This window comes from Sceloporus occidentalis, unplaced genomic scaffold (genome assembly GCF_023333645.1).
Source record: "Sceloporus occidentalis isolate IW3139 unplaced genomic scaffold, rSceOcc1.0.p SCAF_3, whole genome shotgun sequence".
NCBI lineage: Eukaryota > Metazoa > Chordata > Lepidosauria > Squamata > Phrynosomatidae > Sceloporus > Sceloporus occidentalis.
Genome location: NW_028316983.1, coordinates 127,048,450 through 127,074,125, shown reverse-complemented (window position 1 = coordinate 127,074,125; position 25,676 = coordinate 127,048,450). Strand labels below are relative to the sequence as shown.

The 25,676-nt window shown below is 38.9% G+C and overlaps 2 protein-coding genes across 9 annotated transcripts in view; one reads left to right on the top strand and one right to left on the bottom strand.

Moving 5' to 3' along the window:
* Positions 1-20,232, top strand: part of LOC149316745 (double zinc ribbon and ankyrin repeat-containing protein 1-like) — a 45,744-nt gene extending 25,512 nt beyond the window's left edge. For 4 of the 6 annotated variants that reach the window (XM_089516148.1, XM_089516149.1, XM_089516150.1 and 1 more), the window contains 9 exons: positions 1,181-1,400; positions 2,288-2,391; positions 4,367-4,441; positions 4,941-5,001; positions 6,151-6,233; positions 13,033-13,113; positions 15,110-15,237; positions 17,097-17,171; positions 17,314-20,232. In XM_089516148.1, the coding sequence (XP_089372274.1) occupies positions 1,181-1,400; positions 2,288-2,391; positions 4,367-4,441; positions 4,941-5,001; positions 6,151-6,233; positions 13,033-13,113; positions 15,110-15,237; positions 17,097-17,171; positions 17,314-17,425 (939 nt within the window). In that variant the 3' untranslated portion in view covers positions 17,426-20,232. The remainder of the gene's footprint in view (positions 1-1,180; positions 1,401-2,287; positions 2,392-4,366; positions 4,442-4,940; positions 5,002-6,150; positions 6,234-13,032; positions 13,114-15,109; positions 15,238-17,096; positions 17,172-17,313) is intronic. The other 2 variants (XM_089516151.1, XM_089516152.1) reach the window with 2 other exon arrangements.
* A 2,796-nt stretch (positions 20,233-23,028) lies between these two features.
* The window catches only part of LOC149316744 (cysteine-rich protein 2-binding protein-like), a 32,222-nt gene continuing 29,574 nt past the window's right edge, over positions 23,029-25,676 (bottom strand). For all 3 annotated transcript variants that reach the window (XM_089516141.1, XM_089516142.1, XM_089516143.1), the window contains 2 exons: positions 24,596-24,786; positions 23,029-23,319 (listed from right to left, as the gene is read on the bottom strand). In XM_089516141.1, the coding sequence (XP_089372267.1) occupies positions 23,146-23,319; positions 24,596-24,786 (365 nt within the window). In that variant the 3' untranslated portion in view covers positions 23,029-23,145. The remainder of the gene's footprint in view (positions 23,320-24,595; positions 24,787-25,676) is intronic.

Genomic DNA, 25,676 nt, shown 5'->3' with positions numbered 1-25,676 from the left:
TTAAAATGATGGCATCTTTCACCAGATCCAACACAAGACAAACTACAACCACTCAATGACAAAGAAGAGCATAATTTGAGCAACCAATTAAGCCAAATGACTCTAATAAACTAATTTTGGAAGAAATTTTGAATGAAATTTATCAGAAATGGTTGCTCAAATAAGGCAATAGGGAAAGAGAAGGCTTAAATGAATGTTAACCTAAGGAATGGATCAAAGATTTGAAGAAAGATTTGCAAGTAGAGTTAAAAGATATTTTAATTTTTTAAAATACAGATCTCTACTGATATGCAACATCTTAATGAAAAATTTACGCCTCTGAAAAAGAGAACAAAGCTATAAGAAACTTCTGAAAAGAGAAAAGGATCTGGAGGCAATGTCCATGCTGGAATGCAAAAAGAGAGAGACCTTTAAGACATATTGGGATTGAAGAATAGCTGGATGAAAATATGTATGACAGAGTAGTTGATGCCTTTGCCAAGATGTTAGGAAATCTTGCATTTTCTTCCACAACAGCAAATTCTAACAAAGTGTGACTCTGAGAAACCACTGATTTGCTATTTTATGACTAGAATAAACAAGAAGAGTTCTGGTCATGTTTTCAGTTATGTATCGTAGTAGCTAAGAGAAACAGAGTCTATAATTCATCTTTCTTATAAACTTACTAGGCTGCTTTAAACTAGTACTGCAAGTCTCAGCTTATCCTCTACAAATAGTAATATCTTTTTAAAATAAATTTTAAGTATATTCTGGCCTTTTCCCAATATAGGACCTGAAGTGGCTTACAACATTAAAACACACAACTAAAAATACACAACTAAAATCAATGTAAAACAGTTCAAAATAATTTAAAACATAATGAAACTAAAAATGCAGCAATCCCATTAAAAGACCATTCTGCAATAACCAAAATACCAGCTAAATAAAATGATCTTTGCTGACAGAAAGAGAACAGTCCTGATCTACTTTACAAGGATATTGTAAAGATTATGGCATTATTGTACACAATGCATCCTGAACCCTCAAAATACTGTGCATGAATGCTGGATTAGATTGTGAGATATCAGAAAACACCAACATCTCCAAAATATATTAATTTGATGTAGGAGAATACATTAAGATAATTTTGTTGTCTTTTGATAAGTTATATCAGTATAAGTATAATTTGAACTTTTAACAGAATGAGAACTTGCAGACCTGGGAGCAATCACTTGTTTCATTGTCAACATCAAGACCAGATTTATTAGAGAAAAAAGAACAAGGAACACAAACCACTGGCTTGTTCTATCCATCCAGCAAACTTCTAAAGAAGAAAGAATGTGAGCTGATCGCTCAAAAGGAGAAGCAGAATAAGACAAATGATCACAATCGGCTGCTCACAGCTATCAGTCCTGGGAGAGGTAAACAAAGTTTAATCTTTCCCTTATTTCAAAATAGAGTCTCCATAAACTGGCTGTTGGATTTTTATTTTATCTGGGTTCTGTCAGTTTTATCACTCTTGTTGTGGAACTGTTGAATGCCTTTAAATGAGCATACTAAGCCATTGTACTTTTTTTATTCATTTCCTCTCCAGTTGGTTTTCAGTTGCCACCCAAGTTTACTTCTTCTTCTTTACTTACACTTATCCTTATAATTACAAATTCTTTTTAAATTTTACCTTCTTCTAAAGCTCTCTCCTCTCCTCACATTCTTCTTTTCTTACCACAAAATATCTTTCCTCCAATGAGAAGATTGATAAATTTGCAGTAGAAAGGAAATATGGCTTCTGGACCACATTGGTGGTGGGGAGATGGAAATCTAACTTTGTCATAAAGTGATATTCTGTCATGCTAAATTGATTTAGTGCTATCTCCTATGTGAAGAAACTATTAAAATACCAAAATAGTCTAATCTTTCACTGGGTAGAACAAAACTGCCAAGCCCTATTTAAAGAAGACTTCTTTTGTTTTGACCAAAATTAGATTTTTAAAAAGAAACTGGATCCAACAACTTCCAGTTTTCATGTTGTCTGGTGGCATACCTTGCCATATACTGATAATCTATCGTGCTAATTGGAAAGGATTTGCCCTCCAGACCTGCTTGTCCACTATGGTTTAATATAATTATAGTGGCTTACTAAAGGCTTTTTACTGAGAGTTCACAAGCGAGCTGAATCAACATATTTCTCAGTTTAGACATATTGTTTCTAACAATATTATTAGATATTGTAATGCAGAGTTATTTAGCCACTCTATTAAACTGTTTCTGTGATATGGTCTTTTTTCTCACTTTGTTTTCCTCATTACAGGTTACTGGAGGAAGCAACTAGATCATGTTTGTGCACACCTCAGAAGCTATGCACAGAATAACCTAGAGTTCAGAACCTTAATTGGAGAGCCTCAAATGGGGAAGGTGAGGACCATGTATTACATGACTTTGTATAACACTGGTTCACTTACACATTTCAGCAAAAATACGTTCTCTTTAGGCAATTTCTATGCCCTTCAGCACACTCCTACGGTACACATCGACTGGACTCAATCATAGAGTCGTGCTGGAGGACTCTAGGAATCTCTAGGTCCTCCTCTACAGATAATGATGGAGGACCTAGAGAAAATGCCAGAAAGAATACCTAATTGTTCATCTCAGGTAGGAGAATTAGCCTTCTAGATTATACACAAAAGTCATATTATGTTGAGGATCCCAAAATAGACTTCTCGTGAAATACCTGGGCTGCCTGTATTTCAAAATTACAGGCAGTAAAGCAAGTGCTATAAGAAAGTAATGAAATTTAATATATGTAATACTAGCTTATCTGTATAGCAGTGATAAATCTGAAAATAGGAAAGTCACATAATTAGAACAACACAAAGGGCGAGAGATAGGAAGTCATTTTATTAAGATTGAATGATGTGAGTGAATGTAATTAATATGGAATGTAAGGGATTGTATGTAAATTAATGTTTTCCATTATGCTTGTTTGGTTTTGTTTTTTTTAACTACAATAAAGGGGCTCAATAGACTGCCCAGAAAGGGCGGGCTAGAGCCACCCATTTTTGCTCTTGAGGGATGCTGCAGCAGCCAAACCAAAAAGCGGATTCTTTTTGGTGAGTTCAGCGGATGCCATGTGTGCACCATTGGCACACTGCCATGCATCGATGACGCATGCATGGCGCCACGATGTGCAGACACTGCGCTACACTTGCATCATCATGGCGGCCCCCATGTGGACAGGGCCGAGCCATGATGGCGCCACCACCGCACGTTAGGGCTCGGGAACATGCGTTCACTCTGCATTCCCGAGCCCTAAAATCACCCCCAGACTGCTGCTTTCAGGCAGTCTGTACCCGGCCTAAATCTTTATTTAAAAAATTTGTTCTGGGAGAGATAACTGGCCCAGCATGGCATCATAGAACTGCAGAGTTGAAAGTTACCTCAGAAATCATAATCCAAATCTTGCCCAATGCAAGAATCAGCAGCTAGAGCATGTCTGACAGGTGGCTGTCAAATCAGCCATCAAATTCCAATGACTCTATCATCTTCCTGTGTAGTTCATTCCACTGTTAATCACCTACTTACAGTTGAAGAACGCCAAGATTACCCTTCTTTCTATTTTTTCATTATCTGGATTATCATTAGTGATGATTCTAGCCTAGTTATGTCTAGGCCTGCAATGTACTGTCTTCAAAACAGTTTAGAAACTTCAAAAGACTGCTTCTTTCCTTGGATTAGGTCAGTATATGTACCTATTTTATTGGCATCCAATTTCTCCTCTCACTTCAGGATGCTGGTTTGAATGATTATTAGGGAATTAACTCAGTGAACTTCTCTCTGGTAATGAGTTGATTAACTCAGAGAGCAACTTTTCTCCATTTGAACCTCCATGACAATAAAGGTCTATGAGTGGACTCCTGCCACTCATATTTCAGGGATGCTTTTGTCATTTGCACCCTCGTATAGTGGAATGCCATCCTGCAAAAGGTATGCCTTGTCTTTGCTTTTGCCTATTTAGCAGGGAAAAAATAAAAAGACCTAACAGGTTTTTGCCCATTAGCCTACTGAGTAGTTTAAAAAACACAGCAGTCTAGTGGAATTAAGAACAGGGCATGGAAGCGCCTCCTTCCATTTATCCCAAAAACTAGATTTGAAAATCTAGCAAATCCTCCACAACCTGCAGGGCTCAAGAGGACAGGGCAGAGGACTGGAGGAAAGTTGACATTTCAGTACTAGTGCAACACTTTACTTAGCCTATTGATTATGTGTGATGTTTAAACTCACATTTTCACCGGTTTTGCATTCTTTATTTTAATTTCTAAAAAAGTGTACTCATTTTCTTTTTTTTTTATAAAGAGAAATTAAAAGCTAACTGCTGCTTTTTCTTCTACAGCTTATTTCTGCTACAGTCCACAAGGATGATTATCAAATCAGTCTCCAGATAAATTATGCACTTGCTGTAAATAAGGTCCGTTTGTGAATCTACACTGATAATGATGGCTAATCCCATTTTGAGGGTTAACAGCTATTTAATTATTTTGAAATGGGGGCCAGACTAAACCACTATCTAAAATGGGCAGGAGTGCTGTAAAACACCAATTTTTCTTCACATCTAAAATATGAATTCATCCATTTCTGTTTTATTTACAAAGTGGATTTGGCACAAAAGAATGTTGTATTAACTGAACTAGGAATCAGATTTAGTGCAAAAGCAGACCATTTAGGAAAGAGGAAGGGGGCCCAGGGTTACATACAAATTGCCCAAGGGTTGACCATGGGAAAAATTGATGGTATGCATACTTTTTTTTAGGCAAACCTGTCCTGTACTGATCATAACACTGAGAAACATTGATAAGCTCCAGGGCTCCCTATAACAGAATCTAAAAACCAGTGCCTGCTGTTATAATGTTTGTCATATCAGTATAAGCTGTCATTTAATTGTAAATCTATTGTTTGTTATTCTCCAGGATATTTTGGCCAGCAGACCCATGACATTTGACGATTATGATCTGAGCCCCAGCAAAGCAGGTAGAAAGGGATTAAAGGAAAGTCAATCCAGTTAGAGTGGGTGTTATTGTGGTGATTTAATGTAAGGGAATTCAATCCACATAACATTTCAAGTTGCTTGTTCAGACAGTAAAATACTGATGAAAAAATCTAATGATCGAGCAGGCCTTGAACAGAGTGACAGCCTGGCAAGAAAAAAGTGAAAGTAAAAGCTGCTTTTGAAAATACTGTTTTAATGTCACGTCATTTTCAAAACTGTTAGGTATTTACATCATTGTAAACTGATTTACAAACAGGTAAACATTAATAGCAACAACGTACAATGGTCTAAATACTCAAAAGGCACCAGATCATATCTGATTCAGGAAGCTAAGCAGGGTTAGCCCTGGTTAATACATGGATCACCAACGAATACTAGGTCCTGCAGGCCATAGTTCAGAGGAAGGAAGTGGCAAAACTATCACTGAGTATTCCTTGCCTAAGAAAACCCTGTGAAATTCATAAGATCAGCATAAACCAACAGGTGACCTGAAGGCATGCACACACATATACAGACACACAATGTCCATATTCTCAGGAGAGGGGCAGAGACTTAGCCGAGTCTCTTGGGACCATTGTGCAAGGGGAGCCAGCAGTGTGCCTGTTTTACAGTAGGCATCAGTACTACGAGTCCCATAGCACAATGGTACACTGCATAACACACCCCGATACACATGGTTGCAATTCACTAGAGACTTTGCATATCATTTCAGAGGTGTAGCCACATCCTTGTAAAGGTATGCACTATAGCCTCTGATGCAGGATCTCAGATGTTATTCTTTAATACAAAAATGACATAATTTGATCACTTAACAAGTCAGAATATGCAAGCATTCAGAAGGTCACTCATCCATCCATCCATCCATTCCTCTTTCTTTCTCTCTTTACAGAAACCAAATCCAGCATTTTTACATAAAATATACACATTCATCTAGACTATATTTTATTCTGGGTGGAAGCATATAGGATTTGTTACAAATCTAGATAAACCTAGAAAATAATAAACTGCAACTGAAATATTTATCTTATTAAAATTTTCTTGAGAGTGAAAGTGTTTAATGCATCACTCTCATGTTGTTGTGCTGTACTATTAATATCACTTGGATTTCAACATGGTGTTCTCTGTTTTAGCAAGTAAACTATGCCAGAGAATATCAAGCCGCAACAAGATGACAGAAACAAGGAAGTCTCTAGAAAAAGAAGACAGGCTTAATGTATGTATGATCTTTCAATTTGGAGGTTACACCTATGTAAGCATGCTAGGACATAAGCAGTTGATTTAAAGATGGATCTCTTTGGAAAAATACTATTTTAGGGAAGAAAAGTATAGACAGTTGTACTGCTTCTATTTTTTTACTTGTTTTTCTCGTAATTTTGGTGTACAAATTTTTCTTTGCATTCCTCTTCACTTTAGACTGGGAGCTCCCTCCAAAACACATTAAAGCGATTCCCCTTTATCGAGGACTTCATGAAAGTCTTGCCTTATCTTGAGAGCACCTCTCTCTAAGGAAGCAACTTCTGGGCACATCCATTTGTTGATATTTTTTTTAAGGGTTGACCATCATACTTTCTCAGACTAGACTGGGACAGCTTCTTGTCTGTTTTGCTTTCATATGTACAATTTGAAGGTTGCAAGAAATTATGTGTATATATTGGTGAAGCAATCATGGTAGCATTGAATGCCAGGTTTATGAGCTAGGTGAATATGAAGCTACCCATCTAGCCCTGAACCAGACCAGGAATAGGGTAATTTCTCCACTTCCATTTGTATGGAATAGGGCTTGGGGACAGAAGACTATAATAGCTGAACAATATATACTACCCTTCCTGTCACTTGCCCCCTGGAATTATTATGATTACCTATTCCAGTTGAAAAATACCTTAAATACCATCTGAGATACTTTCTATACTGTTGAACTACCTATGGGAAAATGAAGATAAAATCTTATAAGATCTGGCAATTTATTTATGGCAGCAAGAATTATATTAGCTAAAGTACTGGAAAAATTCTGGTATCCCTACTGTTAGAAAGTCAAGGGCTTGATTTTGTTCATGTTGATACAGGTATCTCCTGTCTTTCGACACCTCACTGTCTGATGCCTCAGTCTTTCCATTAATTTGATTATGGGTTTGCTCCTTCGTCAGAGTAGGAATTTGTCTGAAGCACTGAAAGAGCAAGGCGTCATCAGTAATACATCCTTGGACTTTTTAGGCAGTGGGTGTGTTATCCTTGACCCTGGATCTCACCAAGGCTGCAATGCCTCCAATCCCCACCACATCGCCCCCTAGCCTCTGACCTGCCCTAGCCCTGGGGCAATATGAAAGCTTGTCCAGCTACTTACTGGGACAGCAGTCCTGTCCTGATTGCTTCTCTTGTGGTGGAGAGAAAGAAAGTTTGGTTTCCTACCGCCATGGCACAATATACAACAGAAGCAGCTGCCCCTGGCCTTTTCAAGCACAGCTGCACCCTTCCATGGTTGCAATCCTAAACTGGGTAGTGAGTAAGCAGCACAACAAAGCAGAAGGTGAAGAAGAAAGTGGTTTGTTTTGAAAGCCTTTCCTCTTGCCCCAGTCAGCTGACTACATGATCCCCCATTTCTGAGGAGCAGACCCCTTTTGGACTGCTTTGTGATTTTCCCCAGCCTGCTTCTCAAAGGGGCTTATGCACACTGAAGACAATAACTCTGTTCCCCAGAAGCAGAGGGATCATGAATCGCTGTCTACAAAGTAGCTTATGCCTATGGAAGGCAATAACTATGTTTCCCAGAAACAGGGAAATCAAAAAAGTGATTCAAAAGTGGATTGTGTCCATGGAAGGCAATAATTGTCCACAGAAGCAGAGAGATCATGAAGTCCCAAAGATGTATGTGGTGGATCACTCCAAGTGAGTCATTGAGGACAGTACTAGATGTGGCTTTTAAACCACAATTACACTGGGGAAAAAGCGGCTTTGACGATATTGATCGCACAACGACAGTTCCAACCCGTAGCTGTTTGCTCCATAGCCCATCCTTTTTCATTGATGGGGGAAACCCGTGAATGGCCTGGCAATCACTTGAAATGCTGCTCTTGTGGCAGTTGCACAATTGCTAGTTGCATAGTGTCATTATCCCTCCTCCCCGTTCCCTTCCCCCTCACTATTTGCAAGCACCCCAATTACCTTTATTTTCCTATTTCTTTTAAGACTTTAATCACAGAAGGAGAGCTCCAAAATTGCATGAAAAGGGAGCGGGGGAGACAAACAAAAGCTAGGCTGGGCAGGGCATAAGGCAGGACAGCGGGGTTAAAGGAGAAGTCAGGGAGAGAGTGCAATGGGGGCAGCAGTCCCAATTGCGCGGTTTCTGACTTGAAAGCGGTATGTTACCATAAATAATAATAAATAATAAAATAAAACTTTTATTTTTATCCTGCTTTTCTGTGACGAGACAATCAAAGCAGCTCACAACACATTAAAATATCCACATTCAATATTATGTCCCAAATTCCCTCCCCCTTAAAACAGGATTAAACATGATACAATTAAAATTGGAGATTAAAATATCTGTTATAAAAATATAACCAGGACAGAGTGGTGGGCTAATACATGATGTGAGGGGCCATAGTTTTAAACTAGTGTAACTGTTGCAAGAACAAGCCTTGTATGGAAAAATCCTAGGTTGAGAGAACACCAGCCCCATAACTGTACACCCAGTCAAAGGAACGTGTGATATTGTGTGTCCTCCCCATTTTTTTATATGCCACATACTTATGGTATTGTTTTTGACACCTAAATAGCTCTCCTCCCTCCTGTATTTGGAACACGCAGCATACATTCAATACTGTGCGAAGTCTGGGGACATTTCTATCATCTTAGCAGGAATAAGGAACCCTGGACCACAAGGCCCATACACATCCCTTGTCTGAGGCACTGGCTGACAGTGCAAAAGGGACATGCCTTTGATCAGTCACAGGGGATCCTTCTGCCAGAGGAGGGACATAGCTACCTCTGAGGAAGAAATAGGAGGAATTTCTTGAAGTCTACTGTACTATTATTCTTCTTTAAAAATATATATTTGTTCTTCTCTTTATGTTTAATTTTAAAAAATTATAAAGAGGAATTTTTGTAGAACAGAATATGTCCTAGCAGACTGGATGAGCGTGAATTTCAAAAGAAGAGTAAAATGAGGACAACAAAAATTAACCCATCAGCTTGATGTGAATACTTCGGAAGTTTCCAGGGCAGATCAGTGAACAATCAGTCTGTGGGCACTTGCAAAAAGAATGATATGATTAGTAAAAGCCAGAAACAACTGAAGCCATTCTAATCCCTCTCTCTGATAAAGTTATCAGTTTGGGAGAGAAAGGGAATACTGTGGTTGTAGTGTATCTTCATTTCACTTTTTGACATTGCTGCAGACAAACTGGTAAAATGTGGGCTATCTATCTCTGATAGATTTGTAGTTGGCTTAGGGACCAAACCCAAGGGGCTTCATCAGTGGTTCATCATCATCCTGGGAAGAAGTGACCAATGGGGTATCCTTAGCTCAGCTTTGTTCAACATCCTTATAAAGGTGGCCATCCTTATCCATGGATTTTTTATCCACGTATTCAAGTATCGATGGCTTGAAAATATTCCAAAAAAAGTATAAATTACAAATAGCAAAGCTTGATTTTCCATTTTGCTGTGAGCATCCACGGATTTTATTATCCATGGGGGACCCTGGAACCAAACCCCAGTAGGTACCAAGGGCCCACTGTAAATTATTTGGATGATGGAATAGTGGGCATGCTTATCAGATTTGTAGATGATACAAATTAGGAGGGATAGCTAATACTCCAGAGCAGTGATGGTGAACCTTTTACAGACCAAGTGCCCAAACTGCAACCCAGACCCCACTTATTTATTGCAAAGTGCCACGTTCCTCTGGCTTTCTAGTAAGAAACTCTGGCAAACTCTGTGCTAGGGCAACAGCATGTGTGCCCACAGAGAGGGCTCTGAGTGCCACCTCTGGCACGCGTGCCATAGGTTCGCCATCACTGCTCCAGAGGATAAGATCAGAATTCATTATGACCTTAACAGGTTGTAGATCTGGTCAAAACTAACAGACGTCTATAGGAATAAATGTAAGGTACTGCTACCTGGCTTGACCTAGCACATGTAAAAATGTTCTAGAACTCTTGTTAACCTATGTCAAAAGTCTGATGTGGCGGCAAAAGAAAGAAGGAAAGAAAGAAAGAAAGGAGTCCAGTGCAATCTTAGGCTACATCCATAGGGTGATACTATTCCTATCAAGGAGCATAATGATGTCACTTCATTCTGCTTTGGTCAGACCTTACTGTGCCAATATCTCTAAGAATGATATTCACAAGCTGAAACATGTCCAGAGGATATGGCAGAAGTCTGGCACAGAAAAGTTGAGGAGCTGGGTATGTTTAGCCCATAGAAGAGAAAATTGAGACGTGATATGATAGGCGTCTTCAAATATCTGAAGGACTGTTGTGTGAGGAATGGCGTGAGCTAGTTTTTTGCTTCTCTACGGGGTAGGACTTAAATCAATGGATTTAAATTACAAGAAAAGAGATTCTGCCCAAATATTAGAAGAACTTATTTACTGTAAGAGCTGTTCAACAGTAAAACAGATTCTTTTGGAAGGTGGTGAACTCTTTCATTTGAGGTTTTTAAAAATGAAGTTGGATGTTCACTTTTGGGGAGCACTCCTGAGGCATATTCCTTTATTGGGAGGGATTGCCCTGTGATTCTTTGTATGTCCCATGAGACACAGGTAGTTTGTCATTTGTCTGTGCCAGTTTTGTGTTACTGAAAAATGTAATAGGTATCCCTTCTATGCCCTCATCCAAGTAATTTATTTTAAAAAATTATTGAACAGCAAGTTTCATGACACTGCACCCAAGACCTACTTTGAGGCTGACACTTTAATGAGCACATACTGGATATAGTTTTTTTTTATTTCCACTTTTGTTACAAATATACTTTGTCACTTCAACCTTATAAAAATTCCTGATCTTCTTTCTTGTTTTTCAGTTGGTACCACAGATGATCTCATTAATTCTCTTAAAATCCATACTTGATTATTGTGATATGTCATATGTGACTTTCTTGCTTTTAAATTGTTAAATTTATTTTGTTGTTATTGTATGTTTCTTTATCTCTGTTGTTTCTGATCTACATTTGTCTTCTGTTGCCCTGTAGGATTAAATTTAAGGAACTGTCATCTCACAAATACGTTGGCTTTTTAACTTTTCCCATATTTTCATCTCATTAAATAAAAACTCTTATCTGTTTTCTTCCATTTTATATCCTTCCCTTTTTAGTGAAATAGATAATAAGAATGGAGCCAGGACTTTTCTTCGGTTTATTTAATTTACATTATCTGGTTTTGTTAGTTATAAAAGAAATTTCATTCCTAAATCATGAGAATAAATTACCACTGACACCGATTTACATTTTTTGCTTTTGGAAATGTTGTTTCCCTACATAAAGGGATAGACTTATTGATGGCTGTAGGCATGGCAATAAAAATGTCAACATTAATGGTGCTTTGACTATGATAAACTCAGGATCAAGCTAAATTGGATGGATATCACATTAATATCATTCTCAAGAGGCAGCTATTTGGCTGGCTAGTCAGTGCTTATGGACAAAATGCTAAGCTCCATGGAATATTGATTTGATCTTGTGTATTATTTTGTCTTCTCAAAAGTAGAATCCCTTGCATTGTCTATAGGGATTTAACTGTATTTTTGAAAAGCTTTTATTTGTAGGATTTGCATAGATGTGCTGTATGTTAACAGCAAAGTGACTTGCATCAATAGATGCAAATAGACTTCAGTGTAGAAGGAATTATAGATAACAACAGTAATAAAAAAATAGTCATGTGCATGATAATACCAGAAAAGATAAGATACGGGTTTGTTGCTAAGCATATTATCAAGAATTCAGAGGTTCTGAGGAGTGTACATAATTCCTGATCCACAAGTGATGAGCTTGAGGTTTCGAGAGCTGTATATTCTGATTAATATAGTCTATGAGAGAAAACCAACATTGCACAAATGGTTTTCAGTTCGTAGGTCCCTATACTAGGTGACTTTTTTTTCTGATAGATTCTCCATTAACCACACTTCCCAGACTTTATTCCACCAGTTTTCGAGATTCCCTTGTTTCCAGTTTTTTGGAATTTCAAGTCTAGTAATTAATAGGAAGAACCAAATTAGATCTTCATATTTTACATTTTTGTTTTCGCCTTGGAAAACTGAGAGTAATTCGAGCAGAATGTAATACTCTGTTTAATTATGTTGAAGATCAGATCAAGTATTGTAAGCCAGAAATGATGTATTTTGTATTTTTATTTTTTGTAGGAGAGGGTATCATAAAGTTTTAATTATCACCTTTTAAAAAATCTGACAGAAAGTTTGTTTTGATTTGTAGTTGTTAACTTATCTCTGTGTAGTCACCATCCAGATTTACACGTTTTTCTCAGCGTTTCTTGACTCTCCAGATACCTGATATTGTAGAAGTCTGCAGATTGTGCCTTATGAGGGGGTATCGTAAAGTAATAATAATCACCTGGAAGTTATTATGGTATATTGATGAAATTTTGTCATGGTCCCTAAGTGCATGATTATGAGAAAATCAGCTAAATGCATCCTTTATTTTTGTTACAGGTTGTGCCAGAAGTTACTAAAGCGTAAAATTTTTGTAAGGCGCAATCTGCAGACTTCTACAATAACAGTATTCGGAGGGTCAAGAAACGCTGGGAAAAATGTGTAAATCTGGATGGTGACTACGTAGAGATAAGTTAACAACTGCAAATCAAAACAAACTTTCTGTCAATTTTTTTTAAAAGGTGATAAATTAAACTTATCATATTTTTTTTCTAGGAATTGGCATTATTGGCAGAAATGGATTTGCAGATAAAATATAATTTTGTTTCTGTGGTTAAATAAGACATTTTACCTGCACCGTACATTAACAGAAAAGTCTCTATTTGTTGTTTCATTTCTTCTTTCTTTCAGTCTGAGTCAAGGCAGTTACTGAAGGAGGTGGGTCCAGAAGGACATGGAGATCCCTTTTTGATAGAACAACTGATTGATGAGGTAAAGTTTCATTACTGTCCCAGCAGTCTATACTATTTTTTGAATAAAAGATCACTAGGGTGTGGAAAAGGATATTCTCCAAAATATGGTATCATTTTGGATGCAGGAAACAACAGAGCCATATTTTTCACACTTTCATTTAGCTTCTCTTTTAATCTCAGAGTTTTCACCAAAATGTCAAGGTTATATCCTGCAGACCAGGACTGGGCAAGTCTATACATCTAGGGCCAATTCTACCCCTAAAAAAAATAAAATAAAATAAAACAAAACAAAAATAAACAGAAATATTTTTAAAACATCAAAAACCCAAGTACAGTTGTCCCTCCATATTCGCTAGGGTTAGGGGAACAAGACCACGTGAATATGGAAAAACTGCAAATAACAAAAACACTGTTTTTACCTGAGAGGACACCTCTCTAGGAATCTCTAGGTCCTCCAGTGCAACTCTGTGGTCAATGTCCAACATACACTGACCATAGAATGGCACTGGAGTAGCTACAAATGGTCTTTCAGTGCAACTTTTAGTTAAAGTTGACCACAGAGTTGCACTGGAGGACCTAGAACATATTAATGAAATCCGTGAATAATCAAATCCGCAAATGTCAAAGCCGCAAATATGGAGGGATGACTGTATATGACTGGAAGTCTACTTCCAAATTATATTTTTGGGTTTCTGAGATTTTTAGGGAATATGTGACATGTTTACGTAATTAAGGTCAAAACTGTCACTCCCGAATGCTTCTAGGAAAAAGGAAAGATGAAAACAACCAGTTGAGTAGTTGAAAAGCAAATAGAAGTTGAACAGTTTTGAGCAGAGTATATAAACACTAAATAAGCTCAGAGTAATATATTTACAGATGTGTGAGCAGCAAAGAATAGTATTGGAAGCAGCAGTTGTATAACAAGAAAATCAAAATACCGTAATAACTTTCACAAATAGACCAGGATATCAAGTAAAAGAAAATGAAAGGACTTAGTATAGCAGTGATGGAAACAAGTTGTAATGGAAACAATCCACAATGGAAAGATTTATATAAATATTACAAAATTGTAATTATAAATTAATGTCTAAAGACAACTGAATAGGTGAAAGCAAACCAGTCCGAAACACTTCGAAGATATGATAGATCAATGAGTATTTCAAAAAAACACTACACAAAAACATTTTGGGTGCATTTATACTGAAGGAATAATGCAGCTTGACACCACTTTAGGTGCTGTAGCCCCGTCCTATGCAAACCTGGGATTTATAGTTTTACAAGGTCTTTAGCCTTCCTGCCAAAGCATGCTGGTGCCTCACAAAACTACAAATCCCAGGATTCCATAGAATGAAGCAATAGCAGTTAAAGTGGTGTCAAAATGTTGCATGGTGAATGGTGCTGTAGCGGAGAGGGCTCTGTGTTGGCCTCCATGAGAGGAGAACAGGGGACTTTGTGCTTGGCTCATGGGCCCAAGTGAGATCATGTGCAGGGGTCGAGAGGGAGGCTATTTAAGGGCTCATCACCCCTTCACATACCTCCTTTCACCAGATCTCCACAACCCACCCACTTGGCCTCAGTGCAGTGTGAACACTGCTGGTCATCTTGGGACAGGTAGGATTTTAACCTTTTTTATTTTGGTTTGGTTTGCTTTTGCTTTTTGCCAACCCCATACTGCATCTAGTGGGACCTTGACAATTAGCTTGTGGTGGGCTTGTTAAATAGGCATCCAACTGGCAAGTAGTTGGAGGAGAAGATATCAAATTGGTGTACACCTTGCCTGCCCACCCCTTGCTCTTAATGTTTTTCCATAGAGCCTGAACTGCTGGAAGGGCGGGAGGAAAGGGAGAGCATGGAAGCGGGTTGTCAAAAAACAATCCAGCACTCCCAACTGGCTTCAGGTGCACACAGAGGGCTCTCTTTGGGTTTCATATTTGGTGCCATATTGGGAGGAAGGTAGGATATACAATCAATAAACAATAAAATGGTTGATTGTCTCCTTTTTTTCTATATCCCAGGGAGCTGACCCCAACTGCACCAATAATGATGACCAACCAGTTTTAACGTTGGCAGTCCTGAACAATCATCATGAGGCTATTCCTGTTCTTGTACAAAAAGGTGCAGACATTGACCATCAGTCAGGATTGTACGTCAGCCATCTTCAACTATTTCATGCTGGTCTACTTTTTAATATTTATTTACAAAAGGCATCTGTTAGTATACAAGGTGAACTATAAATATTGTATGGGAAGGGGGAAATCTAATTGGCTCTTTCACAATCTGAGCATGCCTATATACTTTGAAGCTTATGCTGTTATCTCAACAAATTGCTTTACTGGGATCTTATGCTAATATAAGAATATTTTTTCTTATATTCCTCTACCGTTACACAAATTGGCTGGAATCCTGTCATTGTCTTACCAATGTGTAAGTTCACCAGTGGAAGTAGTTGGACATTTTTGTCCCATGCACAACTTCAGCATTCAGTTCAGGGTCAGGAAAGTGCAACTGCACATGCAGTGCCATTGTGTATGGGGATGCACATTCCCAACCAATGCATATGTCTGCCCCGTTGTAATTGCTGTAAAAAAGTACAGTTGGCCCTCCATTTTCACGGGGGATCTGTTCCGGATCCCCCCCATGAAAATGGATACTCGCACATATTCAAGCCTCATAGGATTGAAAGGGGTGCATGCCCGTGTGTGCACTTGTGTGCGTGCACCCCATTAAAAATAGCAGAGGGCTCCCCTCCGGATTTACAAGGTTGCAGACCAAAATCCACGAGTTAGAAGAGGCAGCTGTACTCCTTCAGTTGTTCAATTGTGCAGTGTTGCCATTTAACACAGAGGTCACAACATGTGTGTGTGTGTGTGTGTTGTGTGCCTTCAAGTCATTTCCAACTTAGAGCGACCCCAAGATGAACCTATCATGGGGTTTTCTTGGCAACATTTTTTCAGAGGACATAATGAGGGGGATTTACACCATCAGCTCTCAGTCCTCCGTCTATTTTGGACTTCAGCCCCCAGAATCCATGACCACTAGCCAAGCTAGCTGAGATTTTTGGCACTTGCTTACTTGTCTGTCATGGGGAAATAATTTGGTATGTTGATCAAGCTGGAGTAGCACAGACCCACTCTCAGAAACAACCACAGTGTTAATCTCAAACCCACTGAAGTAGTCCAATCTATATGCATTGTATGCCAGGCAAAATAGATAAATACTAGGGCTGGTAGAGGACGCATAAGAAGGCAGAGTAACAGAATGGTCCTGTGGTGAGTACTTAAGCAAGAAAAGCTTAGGATAAAGCTTGCTAGGGTTTCTGTGTGCCTTGGTGCTTCCAAGTGCAAATGTTCACCTCCCTTCAAAGTGATAAAAACAATGGCTAAATTAACCTCACACCAGCAGATGCATTTGGTAGCCGGATATTTGATATGCACTGGACAACATTATGGTTACAAAGGTGAAATTCCATTCTCTAACAGGCATTTCAGTTTTATTTGTTTAGCATTAGGTCACTGATTCCCTGAGCTTTGGAAACTTCATGCAGCCTTTGCATGTGTCTCTTCTGTCTGTTTCCAGAAGCTGCATTGTTTTCTCCTTTAGTTGGAGGCAATTACCATGATCCCCACCCCTAAAAAGGAAAACAGCATCTCACAAGTTACTACATTAAGAAGCATATTGTTTAGTAGACTGTTTTTAGCTATTATTTTAAAGTATGTTGTCCTTTGACAACATGTGTTACAGACTAACCTTGTATCAACATTTTTGTGGTTATTTAAAAATGTAAGTGGAAAAAGGAATGCTAAACAGAGTGGAGGAGAAACAGAAAGATAACCCCAAAGTTGGCCAGTTTTATGGGTTGCAATAAACATAGCTTCCAGTTCTGGAAAAGATTAACGTCTGCTGCTTTAGTAAAATAGTTGCTGTGCACCATCTTTCCTTGTATTACAACTGATGGCTTCTGTTTATTCTATCTTATTTCCTTTCCTCCCCTACCTCATACAGACTTCACAACACAGCTCTTCATGAAGCACTCTTGCTTGGTCTGAAAGGATGGAAATGCACTGAAGTTTTGTTAGGGTAAGTTAAGCATCCCATGGAAAGTCTTTGATTTGGAAGTCATGTTCACCCATTCAAATATGGTATTCTGGCCTTGCAATCCTTTCTTCCCTATAGTTCTAGCAACTAGAGCCTTTTCTTAAAACAGATGTTCTCTCCACAGATGTAATGCAGATGTTAAAAAGAAGAATGCCAGTGGATTATCAGCTTGCAATTTGGCACTGAAGACTGGAAGTGACAAAATAATTTCCTTGTTTGCTAATAAACTAGAATAGAGGAAGCTTGAACAAGCCTACCCCATCCAAAATAATTGTTAATCTCAATAGTTTCAGAATTCATTTTTGTTTGGAAGACTAAAGTTATGGAAATTTTCCTCTTGATTTATATGGCTTCTAAAGTTAGTTATGTGTAAGGCTAACTTTACTAATGGCAAGTTTCATGTGAGATCAATTAACTTTACTGATGAATGGTTCATGCAACAATTTTTTCTCTGGCTGATGGTAGCAAGGTGTGGTCAACTAAACATTTTTCAGTGGCTCAGCTGTGATTCTGTTGTGCTCTGAACTATGCCTATGAATTCACAATTGATCCAGGCTCAAGACAGTGTTGCTACGTGCAGTTCACAGTATCTTTCTGACACAAATCATTTTCCATTCCTTAGAAAGATATACACACTCAAGTTTAATTGCTGGTTATGCAGAGGTTACTACTTTTGTTTAGCGATCATATTAGAAAAGTATTGCTCCACAGCATTACCTTTATTGTCTTGGTTACTTTGACTTTCTTGGCAAGATTAATTCAGAGAATGTTTACCATAGTCTACTGCTAAATCTGAAAGAATGTGATTTGCTGAAGGTCACCCATTGGGTTTCCATGGCCACGTGGGGATTTGAACCCTAGTCTCCTGGAGTCCTAGTCCAACATTCAAAGCATTACACCATGCTAGCAGTCCCAGCACAATTTCAGTTACTTGTATTTCCTTGCCTTTATGTATCCTACTCTTGGAATCTACAAGTAAATGTAATATTAAAAATGTCCCCACACAAAAGAGAAGTCAAATCTCTGCTTTAAGCAAGAGATAGTTTAACAAGGCTTCCCCCTGAGTAGAAAATGAGAAGTTGGTACTAGCCATGAATGGTAATTTTTGGTGGTCGGGAGGAGCAATCTACTTAGCTATGAGTTTCCATCATGCCAGCATTCCTAGGCAATGTTCCTTTTCAGTTAAACAGAAAACTCCTGTCTCCTTTCAGTTTAGTTATAAAGCTTTGAATAGTGTTAAATTTATCTCAAGTTACTTTTCCTCCAAAGTCATTGTACAGTAAGTTTAATGGATAGAACAAAGACTCAGTATCACAGGAAAGAGACAGCCATTAGGACATTGAAGTTTCTCTTTTCTCTAACACTCCTCCTCCACTACATCTTCAAGAATGAGCATTCACAGTAAGTAACTAGTCTAATCATCAGAGACGGATCCTTCCTTCCTGTTGCTATTGTTGCATATCTTTAAAAAAGCAACCCAAAGCCGCTTCTGCTGCTCTTTGTTCATTTTATGGTGCCTAATCATCACAGAGTGATGCATCCATCCTGTTGTTGTTGTATGTCTTCAGATTTTTCTAAATTATGGTGATCCCAAGGCAAACCTATCATGGGGTTTTCTTGGCAAGACTTGGTCAAAGAAGGTTTACCATTGCCTCCCCCTAAGGCCAAGAGCATGTGACTTGCATAAGGTCACCCAATGGGTTACAGAGCCAAGCTGGGAACTGAACCCTGGTCTCCAATGTCATGGTTCAACACTGACCTTCCATCCTACTGATTCACAAATATCTCTAACAATGTTGCTAAAGAATATGCATGTGTAGTTGCCATTGATCTTTCAGACTGGGCCCAAATATTAACTGGCCTTGGTTTATTCTGTAATTCATAACATAGGCCCATTCCACATGGGCACCCTAGTACGTGCTTGGCACGTACTAGGGTTAGGAAGGGGTGTCCTTTCCGGACGCTCCTAACCCTAGTACACCGAGCACATACAAGATGGCGGAGCCCATTCTAACGTAGCGGATGCTTAGTGTCCGCACATCTCGGCATGGTAATGACGCCACAAATGCGCCATTGGTGCCTTGCTGTGTCATTAGCGCATCGCAAAAAGCTGCTTTTTGCGGCTTTTTTGCTGTGTGGAGGAGCCGCGCAGTTTAGCCACTGAGGCTCCTCCGTGCAGCAAATGAGGGCGCTTTTCAGACCGCCCTTTTGGGTGGTCTATAAAGCACCATAGGTGGATACACACTCTTATCCACCTTGAAATCAACCTTTTTTAAGCTTCATGACCTGTTGTTCTTGGCTTAAATGATATGAACAGTGCCTCAGTACCTATTGTTTCTCATTCTCTTGACATAAAACTATACTGCTCTACGCACAGCCAATGCGTGCCATATTTACTCCATTGGATGTTTTGGATTTGAGCAAAAAGCAAGGAAATGCACTGTTTTGAGTTTTTCAGCCAGCGAACAGAGTTGTTAGAATGAGTCTAACGTTAGAACCAAACTGTCTTCTTTAAAATAAATTCTCATTAGTTGCGAGTGCTGCCAGTTTTGAAACTCTCTAGGTAGATGTGATAGCACTAAGAATGCTATTTTCAAAGTGTAATGTTTCTGATAGCAACTCAAATGCTCCAGTCGTCTCTCTGGCCTTAGATTTAAATCTCAAGAAGGAAATCTGTGTGTCGTTCTTGGAGTCTTCAGTGTTGCTCCTCTTAGGAATCATTTATCGTGAGGGTATGATGATAGATTTTGACCCTCAAATGAAAGTCCTGTTGATAGTGCAACTACTTGATGCCTTGGTGTATTAAGGTTTAATCCTTATCAATTCCTACTTGCAGAAATTCAAAGACATTATCAATTGAACTACTGTTCACAGTAATATACTGTGCCACACTATTTTGAAAATGCTTCTGGGGAAGGGCGGGAGTTGATTTGAAAAACTAATATATAATTATATGTGTAGTGCTGTGATAATCTATGTTGTCCTTTGTTTTATGGTGTTTGTCTAAATTTTGTCTTGTTTTTGACTTGCTTTAATGAATGAATAAAAAAATGATTAAAAAACAAAGAACATGCATTGATTCCCTTTGAGACAATAAAATTGTGTCCATTACTAATTCAGAGTACCCTAGCTTTAATAATTAATTGTGCTCAAAATCCATTTGTTTAACTTTAACCATATTATATTTAGATTATTCCGGGCCCATACAGACAGGCTAAAATAACACTGCTTTGGATTACTTTGGAGGTACGCTGTTTAAATGACACACACATCTTAAAAAGGCCAGAAGCTGCACCAAAGCTGTGCTCCAGTCCTTAGGACTGGAATATGGCTTTGGTGTGGCTTCTGGCCTCTTAGGACGCATGCATCATTTAAACAGCATACCTCCAAAATGATGCGAAGCAGCTTTATTTTGGTCTGTCTGTACGGGCTCTCAATGAACCCTGAACAAAGAAATTCTTTCTCTCTTTTTTAAAGATTCATTCTTATTAATTTTTTAACACAACCAGTCTAATTTACAATCAAAATAATATACAATCAAAGAGAAGGAAACTGGAGAAGGGAAGAAAAGAAGGGGGAGGAAAGAAAGAAAGAAAGAAAGAAAGAAGGGCCTGTTACAGACAGCCAAAATAAAGCTGCTTCGAGTCACAGTGGAGCTATGCTGTTTCAATGATGCATGCGTCCTAAGAGTCCAGAAGTCGCACCAAAGCCACGCTCCAGCCCTAAGGACTGGAGCGTGGCTTTGGTGCGGCTTCTGGACTCTTAGGACGCATGCATCACTGAAACACCACACCTCCACTGTGACTCGAAGCAGCTTTATTTTGGCTGTCTGTAACAGGCCAAAGAAAGAAAGAAAGAAAGAAAGAAAGAAAGGCACACTAGGGCTCTGACCCCCCCAATGCTGGCCAGGCTATTCTCTGGACCTGGTTTTCTGTGCCAGGTGGAATGATGGTGATCTTGACATAGAAATTTTCAGAATTACATTTGTCGTGGACTACCTGGTAGAGTTCAGACTGACTAGGACTCAGGATTTCTTTAAGGAGGGAGACGCTGATTAAGAACTACGATTATGTAGTTGGAAGGCAAGGCCAGGGGAACAGGATGGTTTCAGTTACTTGGGAGAGTTTCCTGTCACCTCAGCAGACAGTTCTAATTCTTGGTGATCTAGAATGGAGAAATGGTCAGGGCAGTGGACATAATACCTATTAAGCAGGAAGAATAGAGCCCCATTATTTTCTAGGAAGCTGGCAGCAAAGAGAGATCATGGTTGAAGTGGGGAATGGTAACTGTGATGGATGCAGGGCCATATCACTCTCCTGCAGCAGCCCTTGCCACTCCATTTCTGCCCAATTTTCAGCCAAAAACAGAAGCAGAGAAACTGCATTTCTAGTCCTGGTTTCTGGCAGGACCTTTTTGATTTGGGTGATGGTGTAGTCACAGAAGGTTTAACTGCTGCTTTTGGATTTTTCATCCAAAAATTTGTTTTACTGCGCGGGGGGGGGGGGGGGGGGTCAGGGGTTTCAGGGTTTTCAGGGTTTTTGAGAAAGCCCATGAGCTGCATTTCCCCCACTCCTAGACTAGAGTGAAGTTGGCAGAAAATACCTCTAAAATTGCAATGTATTGGAGCAGCAACCGTCTCCATATTTTCCTGAGCACATGCAAGCTATCTTTCCCCTTCCTCTCATGATCTACAGCTGAAGTGTGACAAAATGAAATTGCTTCAATATAGTTCAGTAATTCTGGTAACAGAATAGAAAGGGCAGTTCTGTCTTTGACCTCTCCTGATAAAATGACTTTCTCTCCTCTTTCTATAAAGATAAGGACTCCATTTGATATCTTCAGCATACCTTTTGACTCTATTTGTCACCATAATGAATTAGCCACTTAATAAACACAAATTCACATGCAACTGAAGTTACCATTCTACGTTACCACTATACAACTACTACGGTAATCCACAATTACTGTATGTAGTTGGATATGCTGTAGTTTCACAAATTCCACATCTACTAGTGATAGAAAACCTTGGTCTGCTACATTGCTACTGAGAACTGCCCAGCTCCAGGGCCATAAGGAAGCTGCAACTAACCAAACTTCAAGATGGCATATCAGTATTGTGTAAATATTGGTTAAAGGCACACCACCTTTAACAAGTGAAATTTCACAGGATTTTCAAGTACAACTGAATAGGGAAAACCTTTATAAAGCCATTATAAAGGGGTTTGGTTAATCAAATTAATTACTACATTAGAGAATCTACACATTTCATGGTACTCTGTCAGATCCTAAGAATTGCAAATCTTTATTGTGTAAAGTTTTTTTTTTAATTATATACTACATCTGAATTTTGAGGGATAGGAAGCATGTTTCTGCCTAATAAAACTTACAGCACCTAACTGATTGATGCAAGAACTTTGGAAACACTGAACAAAGAAAAGCTGGAAAATTAAACATTGGAACTACATTATTGTTTACTATTTGAAATGTTCTCAAAGGATATGTGTTTCTATTCACTTCTTTCTTACAATAAACCCGTGTCTGTTTTTCTGTCTTAGGGACTTCATGTAAACATTAGAAAGAACCTTTTTATTGCAAGAACTTTTGATAGTGGAATAGGCTGCTTCAGGAGGGGTGACTCTCCTTTGAAGATACTTAAACAGATGGTAGTTGAGCATCTTCCAGGAGTGCTTCAGTTGTGTGTTCCTGCAAGGCAGAGGATTGATTGGACTGGATGGTTCTTGTGGACCCTATCAACTCTAAGAAAACTCTAAGATTATAAGATCTCTCATGAAAATTTTCTTGGTGGTTAAGAATTACCATTCTCAAAAAATGTCAAAGACTGAATTTATTAGCATTAACGGCAACAGAACATTACAAATATTCATAACAGAAACACTGGAGCGATTTTTTCCCCCTAGTGATTGGTTTTCCGTGAGTCTCCCAATGAATCCTTATATCATCGTCTCAACCTGAGAAAGAATGCGTGCTTGCACTCCTTGCTATCCAAAGGATAATATTTGTCATAAAAATCTAAGATGTATTCTTCAGTTTTAAATCCAAATTTTTGGTATAGCAGCATTGCGGAATTACTTGCTGAGACGTGAAGGGTTGCATCTTTGCCCATGCAAGTCTGTCAAAAATAAACAAGAATTGCATCAAACATTATGAGGAAAATGAGGAAATAAAAGAACAATGATAAGAATGGAACAACTAGCTCATGCATTACAAAGGGAGAAAGGGGCTGTGCAGACAGGCCATTAAGGCTGACCTGGGGGCGGAGTTGGGGCATGGTGTCCATACAATATGTCTTGACTCTGCCTCATGGAGGTGTGACGCTGTGCACTGCTCCATATGGTGTGTGGTGCCAAGGTGCTCCTCTGGCACTACTTTTACATGACACAGCACCAAAGGAGCGCCTTAAAGTGCAACACCGCAGCTATCGCACCCTTTTGAGGGTGCAAAAAGAAGCCACTTTTTGTGGCTCCTTTTTGCACCCCCAAAAGGTTGAGATCTGGGCCACACATAGTCTCATTAAGCCAAGTAACCCCCCATCCTATATCTATGCATTTCATTTTCCCACCCTAAGTGCAGTAACGTACATTTCTCTGTGCTGAAATTAATTTTGTTAGTACTGGCCCAGCTTTCTAATCTATTAAAGTCATTTTGAATTTTGATCTTCTCTGGGGTATTACTACTGCTCCTAATTTGGTGTCATCTGCAACCAAATAAGCATGCCTCTATTCTTTTGTCCAAGTCATTGATAAAGATGTTGAATAGCACTGGACCTTCGTATGTGTGATTAGAACAGAGCTGTTAGTGTAGTAATATGCCTGTATTGATTTCCAGATCACTGCAGAATTCAGCACTGACATGCAGTAAATAACCATATAACATGCTCAACTGTTGTTTGTACCAGAGGTCTTGCAATAGTGAAGCCTAAGAAAACTCTGGTTGAGAATTTGAAATGCCTCTCTCTAAAGTGCATATCTCAGGATTCCACAGGAGGCAGACTTAGCAGTAAAAGTGGAATAATACTGCTATAACAGAGTAGTGCAGTATTGTCTGTGTGTGGAACCTGGCCATAGGTCTGCAAAATACTATGCTTCCAATTCTGCTTCAGTTTGATCAATTTACTTGGTGCCAGCTGCTAAGTGTCTTTAGCTAAGTGTCTTCAGGACTGCTCTTGTGATGATGAGGAAGCAGTGACTAAATCCTAAACTACATAAACTCGTAGTGCATGTCTTTTCCCTCTTCCACAAATCTGTAAAGCATTGTAGAAGAAATAACTAAACAATTAATTATAAGCTGCACAAGCACTTGAGTACATTTGAGTACTATTTGCATTTGTTCTTAAAATAAAAAGAAAACCTCATATGGATCAGAAAAACAACTACTTTTCAAACTACCTGAATAAGATGATAAATCATAAAAGTTGCAATTCCTGACCGTCTCCACTCAGGATGAACAAACAGAAAAGAGATGTATGCTTCATTGTATTTAACATCTGGTACCATAAAACCAAAAGCAATTATGACTTTTTTGTAAAGGACAACCACGCTGAAATCTGGATACTGCAGGCACTCTGACAGGTCAATCCCTGTGGGGTGAGAAAAGCAAACTCATGAACAGTCATAGGTTGGTGATGAGAGAAGTAGTGCCACTCAGAAATACAATCAATATTGGCTGAGATTTAGTGGAAAAACAGCTCAGACAGCACTACAAAATTTTTGCAATTTTACCATCATATGAGGGCCAATTTCTAATATCAAAAAGTAACACTCATTAGAAAAACTGACTTAATAACAAGAACAAACATAAAAAGATCTTTTAAGAGGCTCAGACAACAGCCTGGTTAATGCTGTATATACCCATTTGAACCATTAGGTAGGAGACCCATGCACCAGTGTCATGGGGGCATAGACTAGGAAAATTTGTAATCCTCTTTAAAAAATACTTTAGTGGGAGTCTGTCTGGTATCTCAGAAGAAAGGTGTCTCAGACGAAAGCTAAGTCATCATCTGTCTACATAGGCTTCAGACCTAGTTCAAGACCATCCTGACAAAACTAACACCTAATCAACTGAGAGTGATGGGGACAGAGGTTGCTGTTCTGGCACCACATGGAGAAGTGAATGTAGATGTACTGGTACATTCTACGAGAAGGCTCCTAGCACAGTATCAACTACTTTAGAGGACAAAAAAGAAAGCCTTGGCTGAAGACGTCTGGACTAAACTTCAGCAATGGTAGGTCTTCAGTTTTAAACAACTGATAAATTAGCTGTGTGGAAGGAAAAGGTAAAGGCATTCCTCTTTAACAAGGTTGTCAAGACATGTCCGACTGTACTGGGTGGTGCTCATCTCAGTTACTAAGCTGAAGAGCCAGCGTTGTCAAAGACTACTCTGGTACACCCATTCTCTGGAGGGTAAAGATGCAAGAATCGGTAGAAGTTGCCCTTTCCTTTTAATGTATAAGGACTTGATAGACTAGT